We start from the raw sequence: 17,245 nt of genomic DNA on the forward strand, positions 1-17,245 counted from the left end.
GGAATGAAGTCATCCAATTTCAGGATATTGGAAGGGGTGCTAACAGAGACAGCTCTTTCCTCTTTTGTCGCTTACTCTTGGAAACTGATATTGCAGATTCCAGGGCTCACCTCCCACCATCCCTCAGGGCTCCAGCAGAAGTGGGCTGGCGCTGAACAAGAGCCCAAGTGAGGCATCACTGACATGGTTGACAGGAGCCATCACTTGACTTCACTGGAGAAACAGAAAGGTGAAAGCGGGTCGAAAAGCTACAGAAGGGCAGATTTAGGTGGAAGCCTTAGGATGAGCCCGAAGGGCAGCCTTCCCCCAACCCATGCCTGGCCACGCTGGCGGGCAGTTGCGGTCTGACGCAGCTGGCAGACGCTGGGCTGGGGAACATCTCGGAGGAAACGGCTGCCTGTGACGAGGGTTCCTGGGCATGCCTTGTTCAGGGGTCCCAGTGCCATCACTTGGGGCGAGTCTCCCAAAGTGCATGTGGAATTCAAGGGATGGGCAGCTCTCCTGCTGCTGCTTCGTCATGCCAGGATGGGGAAGGAGGAAAGGGCCAAACGAGGAACAGCAGAGGAGACCCAGGCAGCCTCCTGGACCCGGTCTTAGTCAAGGATTGACATCACAACGTACCAAGGAACTCCAAGGGTCATACCGCATCCTACATTTATTCCCAAAATTTCATAACTCCTTTTCTGGCACACAACCCCTCCCCCACCCACTAGGAACACTAGGTTGCATCCAGATTTAGCCACTTAGAGTAGGCCCACTGAAATCAACGGGGCTTCAGTTAGCCATGAGTAACTTGCGTCCCACTGCTTTCAATGGGTCTAGTCCAAGTATGGCTAAATCTGGATCCAACCCATTATCTCCTGATTTCATGCCCATCTTTGATGTTGCCCCTAGCCACAGAAGGTCTATTGAGGGGCATGGATCGTACATGTTGTCTGTACCAGGCAGCCCCCCGCCCCCCATCTGGGGCCAAATCCAGCCCTCATGGTGTCCCTATCCAGCCTTCCAGGGTTCCCCAAATGGCCACACTTCCCCTGATGACTCCATCACCACCAGTCATTCAGTGGTTTCTCAGCTTGTGTTTGTTTCCCGTTCTAAAGGGTTGAAATGCCTCCCCTGAGGTTTAGTTGCTGTCTACAATAGACAGCAACTGTCTACAATACCCTACAATATGCTGGGGGGGTCTCCTATTTTAGGTCCCACCCCTCCTGCCTTTGCCCCCCCCCCCCCCGAATGCAGCTTCAGCCCGAAAGAGGTTCCTCAGGCCTGGTCTATGGAGATGGGCCAAAACACAACAGAGATGATTCTGGTGGGAGGGAGCATCTTTGCTTGTGACTTCACTGGTGCGCAAGCGAGGGCCTTTGTGAAACACCATTGCAACGTTTCCATCAGAGGGGCTCCTGTTGTATTTCAGACTCAAAAGGTGCACACATTTTTTACGTAGCGAAAGAGAAAGTAAAACACCTTTAAGTCCACCTGGATCCTTGGAACCAATTCCCTTGGTTCCCAATTTTAAATGCAGCCTCCCCAACACCACCTTTGTACATTATTGGTGGCTTGATTTTAACACCGGTTGAAAACTTCTTCCCATTTCTTTGTGTACAAGTGTATTTACTTTTGTAGTACCGTTCTTATTTATTAAAAAAGATGGCCCCTCCCCCACCAATCCTGTGGCTGGGTGAGAGGCGGGGGGGGGAGTTTCTTTTTTTACGAAATTTTCACATATTCAAAATCACAAATGCAGATTAACAAGGGCACAGGAAATTTAGGTCATAAAAGACATGACTTCAAATGGAGCAGCCCCACATGCAAAGTAAGTTAACAATCCAATATTTTCTAGAGATTTACATAATGATTGTAAAAGCATTACAAATTTAGGCTGCACTCCTATGCACATTTTCCCGGGAGAAAGTCCAGTTGAACTCAGTGGGGCTTTCTTCTGAGTAGACAGGCAAGGAATTGCAGTGCTTGTTAGCCTGCTCCATTCAACAGAGAACTTTAACGCCTTCATTTGGCTCCCTTCTGAGCCAAATGAAGTTCGTATGATCACCTAGGTTGCAATCCTATGCCCACTTGCCAAGTGCTGTCGTACTCAATGGGACTAATTTCTGAGCAGACATGTATAGGATTGCACCATTAACTGATTTCAACATGGCCCATGTTTTAGATAGCTGTGCCTCCATGTCGGAAGTCATCTTTTTGAAGGTGATTTTTTAATCAATTGGCAATTTAGCCAAAGCGAATGAAACTATACTTTTGTTTGAGCTCCATCCCTTTCAGATATCCAATTAATTGGATCAGTTTCTCACCAGGGTTGCTTGGCTCACTTCTCCACCTCCTTCGCACTCCCCAATCCACCAGCAGCACCCCAACTTAACTGTCTAATAATAATAATTTCCTTTTAGCCACTCCCTTCAACAGCACGCACACAAATTCAACTTCTTTATAACCTCCCTGGGATTAACCACTAACTGCTCTGTAGGGTCATGAACAACAGAAATGGTCCAAGAATTGATGGAGGGGATGTAACCATTGAGTATGGAGCGCTGCCTCTTAATAAAAGAAATAATAATTTTGGGCTTCAGGGCTTTCCATCTAACCTACTTTGCACTGGGAAAAAGGACCCTTTCTTGGAGTCTAGGACTGGTATTCTATTAACATATATTTGTAGTCACACATAGATTCTCTGAGAGCAATTAAACTGATTTGTTGTGGTGGGCTGGTTCTTTAATCACAAAATGTGGAGTTTAAGCCAGAACTGTCGCCCACAAAAGAGCACTCCATGCCTGTTGTGTTCCGAGGGTCAATTTTGTACATGTTGCTTCAGTTCCAGGAACTGTGGGCTTAATTGAGTTTCCTCAAACTATCATTGGACTTGAGATATATTTATGGCATATGAACCCTTAAAAACCCTAAACACACACATTTTGGGGGGGCAGATGACTCCCTGTTGGACAACAGACCCAATTCTTGTGCTAAGGTCTAATGCAAAGAAATGTCTTAATACAGCTGTGGGAGACGCTTCGTGTCGGCTTTCTTGGCAAGATGACCAACGTTGGCCCAATGTGTGTTGAGACTGTGCAGCTCACCACCTCCTAGGATAAACATTCAAATGTTTCACAGCCTATTCACACAATAGGCTGTGGGAAAACCTAGCATATGCCAGCTCCCACTTCCCACCAAGCGGCTCAACATGGACTGGGCACTCACACATGCAGGTTTTCCCCACAGCCCACCATGCACCCTGACCGTGATGCCAATACGCCCTGCATCGAGAGGATGACAATGTTATAATTGCCGTAAACCCATTCAAACATGTGGCAGGGTATTCCCAAGAAGGCTCAAAGCACGGAAAAACCAGTTGTGCAAAATGACTCTCTACTAGCTTGTGCCGAAGACAGTAGCTATGGTTGAAAGCCCGCCATTGGATAATCTGGGTTGAGGGAGAGCCTGTTTGCCCCAAGCCTTCCATTTGTCATCTTTTCCCTGCAAGTTCAGCTGGAACACCCACTTTTTCAAACAGTAGTGTAGGAGCAGAGCTGAAAACTTATTCCCGACGAAGGTCAATATGAACAACCAACATAAAGAATTGCCCCACCCATATCCAGTGTACTTGAGCGTAGACCCACTGAAGTCAATGGGACCGAGTTTACTTGGGACTTGATTTCAGTGTTGCTGCCCTAAGTATGACTGAACGTGGATCCAACTCATGGAACTTTTTTTTTTTCTTTCGAGTTATGGGGCGGGGTGTGTGCGTGCATGCAAAACAAGGGCGTTATGTTAAACTACTGGACTGAGATTTATTGAACACCAGTTGGCCTTACGGCCAGGATGGGGCGAGTGATTCCATGTTGTTTCCCTTCCCTTCCTCACCTGTTTAAAAATCAGATCCCTGCCCAATTCCTGGACGTTTTCCTTGGACAATCACCTTGGGTACTGGGCAAGCAAGGCCAGGTGTTTGGTCACTCGTAGTCACAGCTGGATGGAGATGGGCCGTTTTCAGGAGGCTGTGGGCCTCTGGGGCCATGTAGAGGGGCAACCTACTGTGTAACGTTGTCTGACTAACTCTTGTAATTATGAAGCATGGAAATGTAGATGCAACTCCATGTTGTGTGAATAAAAGATGAATATGGACCTCCCAGGGGCCCTTGTGTGTGATTCTTGAGGTCGGGGCATCCAAACCAGTGAAGCTGCCTTGTGCTGAATCAGACCAGCTTTCCCCACCCTAGCACTCTCCAGATACCAGAATGCAGGCTGGGAATGATGGGAATTGCAGTCCAACACATCTGGAGGGCACCAGGCTGAGGAAGGCTGGCCTGGCCTTCCAGGGTGGCTATCCAGGGCAGCTTCACTGAGATTTCTTAGGCTTGGAGAGGTCAGCATGCGCTCTCCCTCCCACTCCACTCAGCCTTTCCCCACTGGAGGGTAGCATGCCAAGGCCATGCATTAGGCCTAAGCCATGGAGCCACTTTCCTGGGACAGACGTTTCTCCCCCCCCCCACTGCACCCCCCCCAGCCGAATTGGCAATATGATCTCCCCTCTCTATAGCACCCTCTCCTTTCAGAAGTATATTGTCCTCAGCTTTTTCTGTTACATACTTCTTTTAACATAAGAACTGTTCCAACCTTGAAAGCCTTCCTGGGATAATATACCACAAGTTGCACCAGGACTCCAGATAAAGCCTACGATACCTCTCCCCCTTCCAAATCCACACCTCTCGCCCCTTACAGTCCTGTCACCAGTTTTCCTTTGATTTGAAGCCCTCCAGACCAGGCCACCTTCGTTTTTATGTCCTGGGAGTGCTTCGTGGTCTAGGCCAGGCGGCACCAGGGCCATTCCTTGAGACTGGGGGACACTACACCATCACTCCGTCCAATGGCAGGTACTTGGAAGCTGGCCGTGGTTAATTAGTGGAGAAGGAAAAAACACTCCACACATGCTCTGAGGCACTCTTTTTATTGCTATATCACATTTTTCCAAGGCTGAAATCAGGTGCTGAAAGCAGGTCCTACAGTTGAGCGTGGGTTCAAGCAATACTATCAGTATTAAATAAGAGGCAAGAAAACAGAGAAAATGCTCTTTTGTGCCTTTTGTGGTTTCCAAAGAAACCCAACCCTAAGGATCCCCCTCCTTCCAAACATGAATTGAAAATGGGGGGCAGAAACACTTTTCATCGTATCTCTGGTGTTTTGTTGTGTTTAAATCATAAACTGTTGAATCCACACAAAACATAAGGAACACCAGGGGCCAAGTGAGTCATGGTGCAAATGCCCACTGAGCACAACATGATGTGGCTGCAAACAAGGCCAATGCCATTTTGGGCTGCATTAACAGAAGCATAGCTTCCAAATCCCAGGAAGTGCTAGTTCCCCTCTACTCAGCATTGGTTAGGCCTCATCTGGAGTACCGTGCCCAGTTCTGGGCACCGCACTTTAAGAAGGATGCAGACAGAGAGGGTTGTCACAAGGAGGAAGGGCAGCATCTCTTCTCGATCATCCCAGAGTGCAGGACATGGAATCATGGGCTCAAGTGACAGGAAGCCAGATTCCGGCTGAACATCAAGAAATACCTCCTGACTGTCAGGGCAATACGACAATGGAACCAATTCCCTAGGGAGGTGGTGGGCTCTCCCACACTGGAGGCATTCAAGACGAGGCTGGACAGCCACCTGTCAGGGATGCTCTGACTTGGATCCCTGCACTGAGCAGGGGGTTGGATTCGATGGTCTTGTAGGCCCCTTCGAACCCTACTATTCTGTGATACATGGCCACATAACGCAGTCCTGTGTGGGTTTGCCTCATTACATTAATGCTCGCAGGTGCAGTAGCCCCAGTAATGACAAAATCAAGACATTTAACAGAAAACTGAGGAAGCTCCCATTTCTAGGAACCTAGGGAACAGCCTTATACTGAGTCAGACCCTTGGGCCATCTAGCCCGGTACCTTAAACACTGACTGGCAGCAGCGGCTTTCCAGGGGTTCAGAGTAGGGATGTTTTTCCAGCTCTACCTGGGGAGTGAACTCGGGACCCTCTGCATGCAAAGCAGGAGCTCTACCACCAAATCTGCTGAGAATTCTATAGAAAGAACCACTGAAATCAAAGGTGCTTTGTGGCTTCATGGACAGAGCAGCCAACATTTCAACCGGCTCCTGTAGCTAAGCCTGTAACAGTAGCCTGATCTCCAGCAATTAGCAGATGGGAACAGCCTTGCCATGAAAAGCTCTGCTTGCCGATTCCTGCATATCAACCCATCATTCATGGGGTGGCTGCAGGGGCTGGCTGTAAACATGGCCCCCTGACTCATGTGGGGAAATGTTCTCGGATAAAAGCTTTCCAAACGATTCTAGCAAACAAAGCAGTATCTCCCCCCAAACCCCAATGGGTGATCAACTGCATGGCAGGGTAGGCTACCTAAATGAGCAACTGATGTGGAAGATACCCAGCTAAAAAAAGAGTTGGGTTTATTATTATCATTAAGTTAGATTAAGCTATAAATTACTTTTCACATCTGAACAGCGAAGGAATTTTTTAAAACAAACAGAACTCCACTGCTACAGATACAGAAATGACAAGCGGCTGCCAGCAGGATTGCATGTGCTGTCCCCAAAGGCAGGCGGTGCGATCCGTGGGGCCAGGGAGAATTCTGCACACGCCCAAGGTATGTTCTTTTGCTTTCAGCCCTTGGTCTGATGGCCAGTGTTCAAAACATGCCCGGCTAATGATGCAAACCCGTGCCCACGTATACGGGAGCGGGTCCCACTGAACGCCATGGGGCGTCTGTCCCAGTGGACACGCACAGCACTGCACTGCTAGCCTCCGGGCCGCCTTGCGCTGAGGCCCGCCACTCGGCTCGCTGGGTTGAGCAGCCTGCTGCCCTGGCTCCGTGAGGAATGCTACATCTTGCAGTTGAGCTCTGGCAGTGGAGCACAGCGGCCCAGAAGTTGTGTGTGTGGGGGATTTGGACGGCCCGGCCTTGGGGCAGGGGACTGGACTAGGCTGGCTTCTGGGCCGGCCATGTCTCGGACACGACCGCCGGGTAACAAGCACAAAGCCACGTCAGAGTCTGAGAACAAGCTGGGATGTCCTCCTGAGCAAGCCCCAGGCAGTTGATGGAACTGGCACCGGAGTGCGCCTGTGGAGGTCTGGAGCCCGTCCTGCCGTGGAGGAGAGCTGAAACCCAGAGCGCTTCTTGGAGACTTCGCATCCGGAGAGAGCCACAAAGTCACGTGGCCAGAAGACGGGCTGCTCTCACAACACAGAGTTTGCTCCCCTGGCCTTAACACCCCCTTTTGGCCCTGAGAGCAAGAGCGGCTTCCATCAGACTACACCAGACGAGTTGTCCGTCGTACCCAGTACTGACTGCTCTGAGGGGCAGCAGCAGCTCCCTGGGGTCTTGCGTAGGAAGCGGTCTTCCCCAGCGCTTGCTACCTGAACTCCTTCAACAAAGGAGAGAAGACAGACACAAGACAGGCCCAGATTCTCCTCCCCCTCCTCCTTCGAGAAACACAAAGGAACCAAGCAGGCAAATTAGGAGATCTGCAAGCGTCTTCCAAATCCACATCCGTTCAATGACAGAACAGTTACTGGACCAGAGAATTTTGATTGTGTGTTTCAGCGCAGCTGCCCCGCTCAGTGGATATTGGGTCCTGTAACTGCAGACAGAAAGGCAAGGGACCACAGGGAACCTCTGCGCTCGGAAACGTCAGGGCCCCAGGCTGGGCGTGGCCGCGGCACACTGGCCAGCAGCTGGGAAGAGAGCGCCGCCGGACGGCACAAGGTCAGGTCTTCCGCAGCATCACGTGTGCGCCTCCGCTCGGAGCATTGCATGGCAGCATCCAAAGGCCCCGCCCTCAGCATGTAAACTCAGCCTGCCTGTGCCCCATCCTGGGCAGGAAACAGCACCCCTGGATCACCTGGGCCTTGCAAGGGCTACATGACGCCCTTGCACCCGGCTGAGGTCGCCCACACAGCTGAGCTCCCTCTTCTCCAGGCACTGCAGCGAGCTGTCTCAGTGCAGCCCCGGGCCAAACTCAGCCAGCGCCATGGCCTCGCTGCTCCCACCGCTAACGGTGGAAGAGGGGTGTTCAGGCTTGCTTGTTTGCTAGCGTGTCTCCTGACTTGGGTGCAGGGAGCATGCCCAAACTAGGCCCCCTGGCGCCCTGCTTGGCGTGGCCACTCTCTCCATGACTCTCTGTTCCGTACAGGTGTCAGGGAGGGAGGAGCCCACCCCACCGTCCTCTACAGGGCTGTGCCGTCCCCCCGCTGACCTTTCCAGCAGGGTCCGCTGGGCAAAGCTTGGTGTCGGCCTGCTGGAGCAAAGGGTTCCTTTCTTTGCTTTCTCAACAAGGCGGAGCTCCCCCCAGGAAACGGCCTGTTGGGGAACTAGAGGGGATTGTGGCCAAACCCAGGCCAGCTTTCCCCAACCTGGTGCTCTGCGGGTGTGCCGGACAACAACTTCCAGCATCCCCCAGCCAGGGGAATACCTCCTGCCCCACTTTATACAGAACTGGGGCAGGCCCAGGTGAAAGCAAAGAGCTCTGCGTCTAGTGCAGCCCTGAGTGGAACCTCTGTGTTCCATAGGCAGCTGCGCCCCCCGGGAAAGCAGACCACGCACTTCTGCTCTGGTGGGCGGAGACCCTCGGGGCTCGCCTGCAGGGGGGGCTTTAGCTGGCCTACGTGCTGCAGCTTCTTCCCAAGGCAGCTGCAGGGGCTGGCGCCTGGCAACGGAGCTGGGCATCCCAAAGGGAGAGCTCTTACTGCCCTCCAAATATGGCAAGAGCCCAGCCTGTGCAGGAGAAGCCGCGGCAGCAGAGCCCACGTGAGAAGACCCCAGCTCTGCGCTGCCAACATGTCTGCAGAGTTGACAGGGAACCCCAGGGACTGGTTGCTCTTCACCCTGCTCTATAGCGGGTCGCCTTTTGCCCCCAAACATCTGTCTCTGGTATTTCCAAACCTTTCTGGGAAATACGTAAGAAAGAAGAACCCCTCAAACTCCCCGGGGTCGTTCCCCTGCCCCCAACACTGGATCTTTGAATAACGTGGGTAGGGCGACAAGCGCGTCAAACAAAGCAAGTTGCTCCTTGTATTGTCCCTAAAATCATACCCGGCATCGATGCAGCGCTTTCTGGAGCATTCGAGATGCTTTGATGGACATGTTCTTGTTGTGCTCCTTACAACCACCCTGCAAGGTATGCACAGCATCATTATCCCCAAACTGCAGGTGGGTGCTGAGGGTGAGAGAGAGGCTGGCTTAAGGCTGGCTTGTGGGTGGATGATGGTAGCAAACTCTGAACTGGGGACTTCCTGATTCTCAGCTCAGTCCCTTAGCTGCAAGCCTATGCACGCACTTACTAGGGAGTAAGTCCCACTGAGCTCAGTGGAACGTGCTTCTGAGTAAACATGCACAGGATTGCGCTGTTAGTTGCCACATTAAACCTGCTCCCTGCTGAACCATGTTCACCCTTCTACTTCTGCAACAAGCTTGGGAAACTGTACAGCTGCTTCGCTTCGCCCCCTTCCTCCAGATGGGCCCGCCAGCGGCGATGTATCCCCGATGTATCCCCTATTCCATCCCCCCCTAGCTGTGAGCGGAAATCCACGCTGTCTTCGCAAGCTGGGTGACTCAGAGCAGACGTCAGGGCTCCGGAGGCGACTGCGATGCCATGCTGAGCAGAGCCAGACGGCACTTCCCCAAGGGCAGGGCCAGGATGCTGCTGCTGGCACACCCCCAAGCGGCCAGGGCTCCTTGTGCTGTGGCGGGCCGCTCAGCCACCGCTACGGCGCAGGGGGCGGCTGCAGCACAGGGGAGCATGGCAAAGGGCATCCCGGGACTCCTTCAACCCGCTGGCGCAGGCGGCCCCTCGGGCGGCTGAGCAGGCCTGTGGTTTTCGGAACGTGAGGAGGGGTTTGCTGCATTGGACTGACAGTCCGTCTAGCCAGTGCCCAACAGCGGCCAGCCAGATGCCTCCTGGACACTCATGTGCCACCGCCCGCCCGCCCCCTCCGCTTGCTTGCCTCCAGCCCCTGACATGGAGAGGTGGACGGCCCCTGGCCACGGAGGCTCAGTGTAGATGCCAGACACTTGCTTGCCCGGGAAGCGGACCTCAGCGGGCACCCATGGAGATCCGCCGCTGCCTTCCATGCTCACCGCTGAGAGGGGCTGGCTGGGGGCCCCGGCCTGTGACGCCCGCCGGTCCAGGGGCGGGAGGGCGGGGCGCTCAGCAGGCCGGCTCGTTGTCCACCAGGGCGGAGAAGGGCAGGCTGCGGGGGCCGCCGCTTTTGCTGCGCTCGCTCCTCTTGCCCCAGGCCAGCAGCGTGGCTGCCCCCTTGCTCCGCATCAGGGCCTTCCGGCGGTTCTCCTTGTTACTCTTCAGCAGGCTGCTGGCGCCCGGAGACATGGCCGAGGGCTTCTGGTCCCCCTGCAGGAGGAAAGAGGGCAGGAGTGCCGGAGACGGGAGCGGCAGGAGAACACAAATGACTGCGACGGTTACCACTTGGCACCTGCCAAGAACCGCCAAGAATAAATATGCTGAATGAAAAGCCATGGAAGGAAAAACCAGCAACCCCAGAAAGAAGCAATTAAAATGATTATAGCTAAAATGTCAAAGAACAGCTGCCAAAGCCTCGGGGTCACCACCAAGAAGGCAGCAAGGATGGGGGGAGGGGAAACAGGCGGGGCAGGCTCGTCAAAAGCCAGCTGGGGGCTCTTCCTCGGGGGGGGTGTCACATCAGGCCAGCCACAACCTTTCTGAACAGCCTCGCTCTTCCTGGTCCCTTCCAGTCAGCAGTGAGACAAAATGGGTGGGTGGGGGCTCCTTTTCGTTAACCACCACAGGAAAGGCCACATCTCAAGATACTGGAAAACGTATATTATTTCTTTATTTATTTGCTTTATACCCTACCTTTCCACCCCATAAAAACCTGCATTTTAAGCCCATGTATTTCACCCACCAGGGCCTCCTGCAGGTGATGTGTTTAAAAATGCCCGAAGAGAACTCTGATGAGTATATGTTTTCATCAGTTGCCAATTTTGAGTTTTGGAAACATATACTTATCGGAGATTTCGCAGGAATTTATCGATACGTCCCCTGAAGGCAGCCCCAGTGGGCTGAAATGTATGAGTCTTAAATAAAATACATTTTCCAGTATCTTAGGACATTCTCTCTTTTGGGGGGTGGTTTTCCAGTGGACGCTTTCCATTTTTTCCCATTTATTTTTTGTGAAAACTTTCACCCCCCCCCCCCGCAAAAAGGCACTCCACTGTTTGGGCCATGTGAACTGGGGCAAAAATGTCCACTCTCTGCAAAACGGCAAGCGCCTCATTCAAGGAGGCGATCCGTAACAAGATGCACAGCGCAATCCTCTTCCCTCTCTCGGGAAAACGCTCGCCACGAGAAGCAGTTGGATCGTGTTGTGCGTTGCAAGGAGGTAATCATTATTCGTGCGGCCAATTTGGGGGGGGTTGCAACAGGTGCTTGGCAAGATTTATTCAAGCTGCAGACTTCGTCTCAGCACAGCACTTGGAACCACTTAAGCATCAAGTTAATATGGGCCTCGGGTCACTGGGCACAATCCAGTGGCAAGTTCTTCTGTGCAAGCGCCAGTGGCCACGAACAGGAGGTGCAGCAGATCACACCCATTCATAGGGCAATGCTGCCTGCGCAGGGGGCTTCCCCCTGGGTCGTGCCTCTCGAGTTCATCCCACAGAGAATCAAACAAATGCTTCTCATGCTCTAAACCAGGGATGGGCAGAAGACAGACCTCCAGGCGTTTTGGAGAAACTCCCAGTATTCCCGACCACTGGCCATGCTGGCAGAGGCTTCTGGGTGCTGAAGTCCAAGCATCCGGAGATCTACCACGTAGAAGGCTGTCTGTCTCTGCCCCTAGACACAACCCGGAGGGGTCCCTGGTCCACAGCCAGCGGTTGCCTTACCATGCTTTGCCCTTCAGAGAACTGCAGGGTGATCACGCCGACCTCTGCTCCCTCGTCCCCAGAAACCTTCAGCAACTGCACCACCTCGGCGTGCTTGGACCACTTGCAATCCTTGCCATCGATGGAGACAATGTAGTCGCCTTCTCTCAGGCCAGCTGCCTAAAACCCATCAGGCAGAAACGTGTTGAGGCGAAGGGAGCCTGGCACGCCACAGCCGGGAATTGCCAAGGTGACAAGGAATGTGAGCAGGCAAAGAGGAATACAAGGGGGATGTACAACAGAAGTGATAAAAAAAAATAGGCTTGCCAACAGATTAGCCAATTAAGCTAAATCAAAAGGGTTTGTCCCCCAGCCTCTGTTAATCAGAGGCACACCATCGCTGGACATGAGGCTCCACTGAGCTATCGTGGAAAATGGCTGCTGGTGGTCCTCTCCTCTTCCTCCTCGAATTTTGCATGATCCGCTTTTAAAGCTACCTGAGCCAGTAGCGGTCAACACATCTTCTGACTGCAAATTCCGCGTCAATTTTGCATTGTGTGTTCGGAACCTACCGCCAACAAGTGTCTCTGTTACACTTCTTTTGTTCCCTGGTTCTGGGTATCTGTTCCCCTTTATCCGGAAGCCCTTACAGTGGGGGGTCGGGCCCAAGGGCCAGTTTGTCACCCAGGAAACCTCATGGGGCCCACATGACGACTGTGGCCAGAGCCCAAAGTGGGGCTGGCTGCTCCACTCTCGCACAGCCCATCATTTGTTCACACACCCTTCCCAGCACCCCCACTTTAGCTGATCCATGCAGATCAACTGAGGGGGGCATTTTCCCTGATCAGCACCAAGAACGGGAGACTCGCTCAGTGCTGAGGAGGGAAAAGATCATCGGAGAGAAGACTTGTCTCTGCTCAGCACTGAGAAAGGGAGCGCCAGCGGCTGATCAGAGCTTTTCAGCCGGGAAAAGCTCTCGCCTCCGATCAGCTGGAGCTCAGAGACCAGACCTTTTGCCTGGGCAGAGGGGCTGGGGCGTGGGAAAGCAGCAGGGGGGCTGGATGAGAAACCTCTGTGGGCTGTATGTGGCCTGTGAGCCAAGGTTCCCCATGCCTGCCTTAGAGAAACACGGGGCCCCCAATTTCAATATAAGATTGCTGCAACCCTTCGTTAAGGTGGGCGAGAAATCAATCTATCTGAGTAAGAACTGGTACCACATGGCGTTAGGGTGCTGGGCTTCATGTTGAGGACGAGGAAGCCCTGAACGTGCCTTCCCGCCTGGCGTCCGTACTCCATCCCCCTACAAGGCCCCCGCTCTTTGAGTCCTTTCAGTCTTCCCCACGAACAGTGGCAAGATCAGCAACTCACCGCCGCACAACCTCCGGCAATGACTCCAGCAATGAGGACTGGGGAATCCCCACGGAGGGTGAACCCAAAACCGTTCTCTCCTCGGACCAGGCGAACTGTCCGCGGGGGGTGCCGCTTGTTCTTGGCAGAGAAAACCGACAGTGGGCCCTGGGGAAAGCAGGCGGTGCATCACAGGAGGGCGGGGGGGACCGGGGACCGTTTGCACGTGGGACCTACTCACGCTGCATTTGCCCGTCTAGTCAAGCAAAGGACTCATGGGGTTATCCTGGGATGGGGGCCCGGATGGGGGCCAATTCCTCTCCATCTAAAGGAACAGTCTCTTCACCCGCGGCCCGGCTGGTCTGCCTAACCAGGGGGTCGTAGCTCAGGGGCTTCGATGCAGGAGAGAGCAGGGGCAACCTCTGTCTCTCCAGTCAAAAGCAGGTGGCAGGTGATGGGGAAGACCCTGCTTTTCCTGGGACCCTGGCCAGCGGCTTCCGATGCCAGCAAACGGCAAGCTCTCCCAGTGCCGGCTGCAGGTTTCTGAGTGCCCTCGGGTAGACCCCCCCCATGGCCCCTCCCTCAGTAAGTCTACCCTCTCGCCACCATGGTCCCCAGCTCCTCCTCCACTTGCTTGCTTGCCAGGCAGGGAGCCAGGCGGCCATGGTGCCTCCTGCTCCCCCCCCCCACTGCTGCCTGGGCCAGCGCGAGAGGCAGGGGAACATGCAGGTCGCAAGGGTGAAGAGGAGCGTCCAGGGGCTCTTGGCAGTGGGCCCCTGCCGGGGGGCGGGCCCTCAGCAGGTGCCCAGCCAGGCCAAACCTGGACGCCGGCCCTGAGCCCTCCAACACCTCGGCGTCCGGAATACACTAAACCAAGAGTCCCAGAGAACTGCACTGGCATGGCGGAGGGAAAGGGGCCTTCATGCTGTGCTCGAATACAGAGACTGAGAACAGGAACGTCAGGGAGAGCCCTGAAGGCAGATGCAATGCAAAAGAGGGTCCATCCAGTCCAGCCATGCCCACCCGGGAGCCCTCCAGGGGTGCTGGACACCGCGCCCATAAGCCCACGGCCAGCACAGCCAGGTTTTGTTAGCGCCATGTTCATTTTCCACTGTTAAGTTGGCTGTTTAGAAAAGCCCCCCCAACCCTGACGCCCTCCAAATGTCATGGGCTTCAACTCCCATCATCCCATGCCATTTGTCCAATGGCTGTGCTGGCTGGGGATGATGGGAGTTGGCAGTCCAACACATCTGGAGGGCAGCAGGTCATCAGAACGTAAGAACAGAGCGGCTCCGGATCAGCCCAAGGGTCCCTCTAGTCCAGCATTGTGTTCTCACAGTGGCCAACCAGCTGTCGATCAGGAACCCACAAACAGGACATGAGTGCAACAGCACCCTCTGGCCCATGTTCCCCAGCAACTCCCGCCCATGTTCCCCAAGAACTGGGCAAGTTTGGAAAGGTTGGGCAGTATCTGGTTCCCACACGCGGGCAAGCGGACGCTTCCCCACAAGCAGGCCATGGAGGCACTGGCAATGGAAGGTCCATTTGAGCATCATGGCTGCCGCTACCATCCTCGCCCTGCTCCATGAACGTCCCCTTTCAAGTCACCCAACCCAGCTGTCACTGCGTCTTGCAGCAGCAGATTCCGCAGCTCATGCTGGGGTTCGGGGGGTGGGGGCTTGGACCAGAATCTCCTGCTCGTCGGTTTCCTTGGGTGATCCCGTATTCTTGTATCATGAGGGAGGGAGGAAAATCTCTTTCTATCCACTTTCCCCACAGCAGGGACCCAAGGGCGGGTGCTAGAGCCTGGGCCCAAGCCCAGGCACCCGAAGTACGAAGCTAAGGTCTGTGGGCAAGTCTGCCGCCAGCAAATGTGTGTGCTTGCACTGGGGGCAGCTTGCTGTGCAGGGGCCAGGGTGGGGGTGCTGGGCTCCAGGGTGTCAGGGTGGACACTGAGCCCATAGAATCCCAGAGTAGTTCTGATTCTGAGAAAGAGCAGTCGCTCCTGGGAGAGGAGCGCGCTCCTCTTTCCCAGGGCCAACAGCTGATGGAGATTCCTCCCACCAGCATTCCTAGCTTAGATAGCAGTCCAGGGAATGACAGAGCGCGGGAAGCAGACTTGATGGACGCGCGATGCCGATGCAGAGAGCGGTGCCAAATGGAGGACGCAGAAAGGAGGCGTAGTGCCCAGTTGGCACGCAAACAACGGCTGCGCCCAGAGGATCCAAGGGAAAAGGGGAGGGCCTCTCCCTAGTCCTTAAGTTCAGGGGTCTGCCAGTAATTCCCTTTCAAACGGGGACCAACTGTTCCAACATAGGGCATAGGTACTGTGCTGCTCAGATCTAGTTGCAAACGGTAGAGTTGTTAAGTTGTAAAAGAGGAATAAAGCTTTGAATGGAATCCCTTTGTCTGTGTCTGGACTTGGCTACTGGATTAGACTGAGAGAGGCCGCCAAGGAGCCCTTGACATGGGGTCTACGAGTCTCTTTCATTCTACGGTTCTATGACCGCCAACCGCTTTGCGGCATGCGCAAAGTCTGGCCTCAGCCAGGCCCCGTTGTACGTACCAGCCTCTGGAAGATGTCTGTGACCTTCACCTTGGAGAAGCTGGGGGACTTGATTTCTGGTCTCTGGTGCGTTTTCGCTAAAAGAAGGAAGGAAGGGGAAGGACCTGGGGGTTAGAAACGACGTTTTAGGGCACTGCACAAAGGGAGCACCAGGCCAGGTGCAGTCTCTGGGTCTGGAACCTTACGTGCTGCAGGCGGACTCTAGTCAGAGCGGCAAGCGTGCGATCCACGCTTCCTCACAAATACAGCACGTGATGCTGGGCACAGAATTTGGCATCTTGATAGTCTCAGCTTGCTTGCTTTCTCAGGGCAAGTTTCTAGCCCTTAAGCTTCCCGAGAAAGTGTGTGGATCATCATTATCATCATCTAATTTATATGCCGCTTTTCCACAAAAAGCAGCTAACAAAACAGCAATGCAACAACAAAGCATACCAATACATCATTATAATAGGACCACATTACAGTCATAAAACAACTCATTTCACTGATACCAATGTAATAACATTTCAGATTAATTACAAAATAGGTAAAATCAGACACTGCAACACAATATCCATTATTATCTTTCAGTAGTGCGTAAACCAGAGCCCAATACACTGAATTATGCCTGACGAAAGCTCAGAGGCCAACGAGGCAGCATCAGCAGGGTTTCCAGTGATCAGAAGGCAAGCTTTCAGTGACCTGCTCCTTCCCAAAATGAAGGCAAGCAGCACAAATGATGCAAATGTGGTGCCTAATCTGAATATTCTGTATAGGTCACAGAGTTCAGCTTTGCCCACTGTGAAATTCTGATTTTTAGAAAATGAGCTCAGAGTCCTGGGTTTCGTTCTCCTACAGACCTGTAATGGCTCTGAACCTTACACCGGGAGGAAAGGAGCCAATTCCCTTAAAACTCTGATCAGCTACTCTGTAGAGTGAATACTACACTCAGCACGTCCCGGGGAGAGCCAGTTCAGGGAAAAAAACATTCCTTGCTGAGACTAGAGATGCCAACGAGACTCCTAATTCTGAGCTGGGAAATACAAGTCTCAGGGTCTTGTGATGCGCATGTCAAAGATGTGGTGAGCGTTCTGACCCCCAAATGCTTCTCTGGATCGGATTTTAATCCGAGCTAGAGAAAGAGGCCCCTCCCACCCCGCTCCCACCCGGGATGCCTCTCTGACAGCGGTGGCACTCGGGCAGTGAGCCACAGCAAACCGGGGAGAGGGACAGAAGGGAAGTCCCCAAACTGGCTAGAAGAATGGGACGGAAGGGGGGATGAGGACTGCTAATTGGGGTGCTGCAAGGGTGGGTTGTGAAGGAGGGTTTGGGGACTCATGAGGTTGGGTCAGGCTGGATTCAGGTTGGCTTGGAAATAAGCTAATACTCGATTCTGCGGGGACGCAGATCAGCTTTATTTCCAAGCCAATCCGAGGTGAGC

The 17,245-nt window shown here is 53.6% G+C and overlaps 1 protein-coding gene across 8 annotated transcripts in view; it reads right to left on the minus strand.

The window, feature by feature from the left end:
- Window positions 1-1,603: 1,603 nt before the first annotated feature.
- The window catches only part of RHPN1 (rhophilin Rho GTPase binding protein 1), a 53,539-nt gene continuing 37,897 nt past the window's right edge, over window positions 1,604-17,245 (minus strand). For 5 of the 8 annotated variants that reach the window (XM_084848594.1, XM_084848593.1, XM_084848591.1 and 2 more), the window contains 4 exons: window positions 15,826-15,902; window positions 13,281-13,427; window positions 11,934-12,092; window positions 1,605-10,419 (listed from right to left, as the gene is read on the minus strand). In XM_084848594.1, coding sequence (XP_084704720.1) covers window positions 10,219-10,419; window positions 11,934-12,092; window positions 13,281-13,427; window positions 15,826-15,902 — 584 coding nt within the window. In that variant the 3' untranslated portion in view covers window positions 1,605-10,218. Of the gene's footprint in view, window positions 10,420-11,933; window positions 12,481-13,280; window positions 13,428-15,825; window positions 15,903-17,245 lie in introns of those variants that run through there. The other 3 variants (XR_014789954.1, XM_084848596.1, XM_084848595.1) reach the window with 3 other exon arrangements.

Source organism: Heloderma suspectum, chromosome 4, assembly GCF_057233095.1.
Source record: "Heloderma suspectum isolate Gila_16-S chromosome 4, 16-S_ref, whole genome shotgun sequence".
Taxonomy (NCBI): Eukaryota; Metazoa; Chordata; class Lepidosauria; order Squamata; family Helodermatidae; genus Heloderma; species Heloderma suspectum.